This window comes from Ambystoma mexicanum, chromosome 6p (genome assembly GCF_040938575.1).
Source record: "Ambystoma mexicanum isolate Mex_15411 chromosome 6p, UKY_AmexF1_1, whole genome shotgun sequence".
Lineage (NCBI taxonomy): Eukaryota > Metazoa > Chordata > Amphibia > Caudata > Ambystomatidae > Ambystoma > Ambystoma mexicanum.
The window spans coordinates 1,494,378,842-1,494,384,841 of NC_090935.1; the positions used below are offsets into that span (position 1 = coordinate 1,494,378,842).

The 6,000-nt window shown below is 45.3% G+C and overlaps 1 protein-coding gene across 3 annotated transcripts in view; it reads left to right on the top strand.

Moving 5' to 3' along the window:
- SHROOM3 (shroom family member 3) overlaps window positions 1–5,647 on the top strand; it is a 351,046-nt gene extending 345,399 nt beyond the window's left edge. For all 3 annotated transcript variants that reach the window (XM_069626325.1, XM_069626326.1, XM_069626327.1), the window contains exon 10: window positions 3,199–5,647. In XM_069626325.1, coding sequence (XP_069482426.1) covers window positions 3,199–3,546 — 348 coding nt within the window. In that variant the 3' untranslated portion in view covers window positions 3,547–5,647. The remainder of the gene's footprint in view (window positions 1–3,198) is intronic.
- The last annotated feature ends 353 nt before the right edge of the window (window positions 5,648–6,000 follow it).

The following is a 6,000-nucleotide window of genomic DNA, read 5'->3' on the forward strand; positions in this document are numbered from 1 at the left end:
ATGAGGAAAGGCAGTGTGGTCATTGGTATACCAAGGCTTATAAGGTTTATTATTTGGGTGCAAAATTGCTTTTCATAACCTCCCTCTGTAGGGAAGACATCCCAATATTAGAGAAAGAGGAGATTGTAGGACTATGGGAACAAGGCCTAACAACCTTTGGTCTGGGTTAGTAGAGCATTTAATACTTGTAGGACATTATAAGTAACATTCACACAAGAAAACAGAACATTTGAATTTGTTTCTAAAAAGTGAATGGTCTGGAGGTTCAATGGCATGACTCTGATACTGTGCTTTCAATCACTCTGTTGTAAGGTTAATGCCAGTATTTCAGGTAACATTACATGTCCTTCCTGTTTGTAGATGTCACAATCCCAAAACATTGCTTTTTCATTGCCTGTGTGTAAAACGTTAAATGTGTTACCTCGAAAGACCAGGCTATACAAATTGACATCCTTTACAACCTTTTTATGTCAACTTGAAAATCCTTTCTGAGGAGGTTTTTGCAATAGCTGGTCAGTCTTGGTGTCACAACAGGTTAAGCTGTAACTTGATTGCACACAAACCATTAATCAGTTACTACTCCCGAGGTTAGAAGGTACAGTCAATTCTGAACCAGGAAGAGCAGAGCTGGTCTCCCGTCGGCCTTTGGGATTTCTGGATTCTGCACCAGGGGGCCATTTACCTCTGTGAGAGCCTGTGAATCTCAGGTGCAGGGAATGAGAGGCTTCGAGGGCGGGTGTGGTATGTCCAAATGTCCTGGATGTCAACCAGGACAGCTTGGTAAGACAGGAGGGCTTTAACTCTTCCTACCACTGTTCCTTGACAACTTGCCCTCTTCTAACCAGCTCACACCCCACTCATCTGATCCCCAAAAACTCTCAACCAGAACTAACCTCACTTCTCCTGTAACCAGATCCCAGCTTTCCCCTCCCCTATCTCCGGTATTAGCTCCTGCACCAAATTATTCTCCTGTTCTTCTGAACACCCTCCTGCTCTCCACTCCTCTACTTCCTTTATCAACTCCTGTGTCAGGTCCTCATTTCTTTCCTCCAGTTCCTTCTGTCTTCATAACATATCTCATCGCTGTATTTTCCTTTCCTCTTGGAACTTTCTTGCCTTCTTTGCTCCTATGGTCAACCCCCCTTTTTCCAGTCCCAAATCTCTAAATCTCCAGTAACTCTCCCATCTTCTTCACCCCTTCGGACACCTTTGTTGCCATCAATATTTTCCTGGTCATTCTCATCTCTCTTACCATCTTCACCGCTCTGGACACCACCTTCCCGCAAGTCCATTTACTATCTTTGGCCCCCACTTCCTCGTTCCTAACCAGCACCCCCCGATCTCTTAGCTCTAGTTTGATCTCCTGGGTCGTCTCCAGTTCCTCCGCTCCTGTGTGGCTCAGTTTTCCGGACCTCTCTTCTAGCTACATGGGCTCTGCTCGCCGCTCCTGGGCCTCCTGGTCTTCCTGGTCTCTTCTCCAGTCAGCTCTAGAACAGCTCCTGTCTTCCGTCTCCAGTTTCCATCACCTACAACAGCCACTTCAACTCTCAAGACTGAGCCCTTCATTTTATGGGGTTTTAGCTCCACCTCCCATTCTTTCTCTTGCAAAAGTGGACTTGGGCGTATCAGCTAGGATTGGAAGTGGCTGTTGAGCGTGGACCCCTAGTATGGTTACAGCATTGCTGTGGGAGTTGAGACTGGTCCGTCTCTCATCTTGGGTTGTCCTCTCTCTATCATGCCTTGGCCCTGTTTTGCAGCCTTTCCCTAGAGTAAGGGAATACAGGTGTATCTCTTTAGGTACCTGGTGTTCCAATGAACTGATGGGCCCCCACCCTTGGGCATGGTTCCCAATTCTGATCAGGGACTTGGGGCTGACTAGTCCTTCCTCTTTCCATTTATGCCTTCCTAATCCTGCCCCCCCCCCAGTGGACTCCATGTTCTTAACTCTATATTAGTAGCCTTGTGAAATGGATGGCTGGATTGCTGGTTGAAAGGCGAGTTTCCCAGCACTCTCCGACCCCACCCCTCGATACCAGTAGCTGAGTCGCTGGCTTAGTAGAAGCAAAAGTACTAAAGTGATTTGACATTGTGGATAGCTTTATATCCCAGATCCCTTATTGACTCTGCTTTCCAGGTATAGGGGTTGTGTCTGTTAAATGGGCCCAATGCCTAGCTGGTACCATGTCAGTATCACCTGTCATGAGACGGGGACTAAGTGAGGGTGACCAAGGACCCTCCCCATACCGACCGGATCCATTATCCACTAGCTTTACGAGGGCAATCCAACCCCCTTGGTCACCCCATTGCAGGTTCCCAGAGCGAGGTAGGGACCTTTGTCACAGAGTATTTGGATGTGTCTTATTTCACTGTTCTTTTGTCTTGATGTCCCTGAATAGCAAGCCTTGGGTAGATACAACCCTCCATCTCATCTGAAACCATCCAATGGTTGGGACCTAATAGCATTAGTGCTGCAGACCAGATTGTTTGATGTTCTACTACCATATTCCTTACTACTCCTTCCAGGTCTGTGGCAGCTCTATAAATACTTTGATGTTGGATCCCTGTTCCTAATTGGTTGGAAGTGTCTCATAGGCTCTCATTCTCATAGTGTGGCGGTTGGTGGTAGCCATTGCAGTGTCAATGGGCGTTCTCATTGGCGGCATCTCCTTTCTTTCCAGGAAGTTCTGTCACAGATGTGTTGTCAGTGCTATTTCCTTCCACCACCCCACCTTACACTCCTCCATACAAATCCACCTGCAGTACCGCCATCTTCCGATTTTGATGCAAACAGAAATGCATTGGGTTCCTCTGAAATCCAGCTGCCTTTGACAACCTGCTAAGAACTGGCGGGTTCCCTAGGAATCCATTGTAAAAGCCACCTGCATGGTGGGCAGCATTTGCACAGTTTGCAAAGTGCACAAAGAAGATCATATGGAGACTCTGCCTGCTAATTACACCTTCTGCTTGCACTTTGTAGTGTAATTAATGTAAATGTATGTAAATTGCATGGAACTTATTTGTACGCAAGTGCAGCTCTAATAATCCCCACCGTGCAATTTCGCTGTTTTAGAAAATTATCTCCTGTGTTGTACAGCGATGGTGAATTACGTTTTTGCAGACAAAATGGACTCGTGAGATTGTGTCCGGAAAAAGTGATTTAAGTTTCCTATTAACACCTGCTTCTATTTTTTGTGACAGGATTCGCTGAACAAAAAGCGAAAGGTTTTGGCCGGTCAACATGAAGATGCAAGGGAGCTGAAGGAAAACCTGGACCGCAGGGAGCGGGTGGTCCTGGACATTTTGGGCAAGTACCTGTCGGAGGGGCAGCTCCAGGACTACCAGCACTTTGTGAAGATGAAGTCTGCCCTCTTAATCGAGCAGCGGGAGCTGGACGACAAGATGAAGCTGGGCCAGGAGCAGCTCCGGTGTCTAATGGAGAGCCTGCACCTGGAACACAGCCCCAGGGGAGCGGTGCCTTCCTCAGGGACCAAGGTCTCCTCTGTGGACGTCGTCAATTTACTCACGCCATTGACCGCTTCACTTTAACGTTTCATAAACGCTCCTGGACAAAACGTTGTCATTTAATCAGAGTACTTAGAACACATCCAGTTTCAGACTTCCAGGTGGGTGGTTTTAATGAAACATGTCCAGAGGAGGAATATGTTCTGTTCTACACATGATAGACTGAGGTTGACCGTTGATCTCCCTCCCTTGATGCGGCTCAAGCCGGAAAGACCAGCGTTGATCTTATGCTTGGGCTCTCAAGAACCCAAGAAGACTTCACAGGACACAGACAATATGCAGCAAAGGCGCCCAACTTCCCAATGAAGGATTTGACAGATGGTGGTTTATGAAGCACCTCTTTGCTGTTTCTATTTATACTACGTGTAAGAAATATGTAAGAGTTTGTACATAGTCTCGGCTTGGCTTGATGCTACTTTGTGATATAGAAAATGCTTTTAATTTTGTAAAACAATTAACGCAAGTGTAAACCCCAAAGAGAGCCACACCTTAGCTTATATATGTACCTATCATACAAGAAATGGCTTCCAGCACCACGCACTCTCTGCTTGGGGCCAGGCCGATACCAAAAGTGTCCTTGTGAAGGAGACTCTTTGCTTAGCAAAGTTATCATTTCCTACCGCAGCTGTTTGGTCTCATTTATTCGTCACTCTTTTTAACATTTCGTTTTGAGATCCCATCAGAAATGTGTCCCAAGCTTTGTTCTCTTGGCTAAAACATTTACGTGGAAGGGGAAACCACAGCATTGGCCGGATGAATGCCGGATTCCTGCGTTTCTCCTTCGATTAGAAAATGGACGCACACTGGAAAAAGCAGATCTTCTGCACACCACATTTCCAGGGCGCGGTCAGGCCGCATTTTCATTGTAAACTGCGTTTAAGTGCACAGTGGTAATGTGCTTTTTTTGCATGTGGGTAGGCCTAGCTAGCACAGTGAAAGAAACACAGACAAGTGTTCTCACGTTTTAAGCTATGTAGCAATTGTTTCAGTCCAGATGAGGTTGTTTACATATGGGACAGGGGATCGACGTCGCTTGTTTCACCTTCTTAAGAGGGAGGTGTTTCCTTTTCCAATAAACCCCACCCTACAAAAAGGAAACATTTGTATACATGGAAGTGTGCCATAAAAAGTAGTTTCTGTGCACTTGCCTTAAGCCCGGGTACTCAATGCATGGCCCTGCAGATGGTTTTGACTAGGTCTCCCATGAGCCCTAGAGATTATAGTCGGGGGTGAAGGATCATGGAAGTTGTAGTCCAAAACATCTGGAGGCACGAACTGAATCCCCGCGCAAGCTTTGCAACAATTGTCTCCTTTCTTCAGATTGCCTAAATCCAGCACACAAGGAGTTGCTCTCTGTGAATGAGAGGCACATGCACACACCTCTTCACCAGAATGCTTCCTTTAAATTACCCGCCAAATGCACTGGGGGGTTTGAAAAATGCAGTGTACAAGTATTTCTGTGAAATATATAGAATTTCTATTTGAAGATTGGCAGGCTTTTTATGTAAAAGTTCAACTGATTTACCCATGTCTGGAGGCCCTTGCTCTGATTTGCACAGCCCTTGTATCTTGGAACACCAGTGTCTCCCCACTAGCATTGCATGTGATGCCGAGTGGCCCGTGCTTCCATACGCTCGCAGTAGGCACAAAACCAAAAATCGTGCACACCTTTCAAAATAGCAGGATTTGGTGCTTTTCCGTGATCATCATTTTTTATTCTTCAGTTTTCTCCTCTTCAGATCTTTACATCTTTGAGATATTTAAAGCGTTGAGATATTTTCCACTGTAGAACATCATTGTGTGAGGGGAAAGTGTGTTGTTTTTGGAAAACAAAGCCCACTCGTCTGAGAATGCTGAAAGGTGGGGCTTCCTGAGGGTGGCTGTGATCTGGATGCTTCTCGCGGCCCAAGTTAAGCTTTTAGGACCACTAAAGGATGTATGTACCAGCATTTGCAAAGTGGCGTGCTTTCATTGTTTCAAAGTGTACGTCATCAATTTCTAGCATTAAAGTAAATTATTACTGATTAATAAATGATGATTGCTCCGCTGACTGAGGAAAACGGTGGCATGTGTGCAACCTAACAAGTTTTTTAAAGACAAAATAAATATTGTTGCCATCATGCAATGCCTTTGGTTGTCCATTCCTCTAAAGCAGCAAATCACTGACGTGACGTGCTTACGCATTCAGCACAGCAGGCGCCAACACGATAAAGCAAAGATCGCATGGATTATTGAGAGATTTACGACATGTAGTGCTACAAAACCAGGGTGCAGTCTAATGTTCAAAGGCGGTGCCTGATGAAGAATGATGACTCAAGCTGTCGCTGGAGCTCCAAAGTGCCATCTTGTTAGGGTACTACTTTATTTTACTACTTTATTTTAACTTTTTTATTTCTTTATTTGTATTAAGTTCAAAGAACCTTTACAAAACATGTACTAAAAATATCAATTACAATTTCATTCACAGAGTTTCAGTAC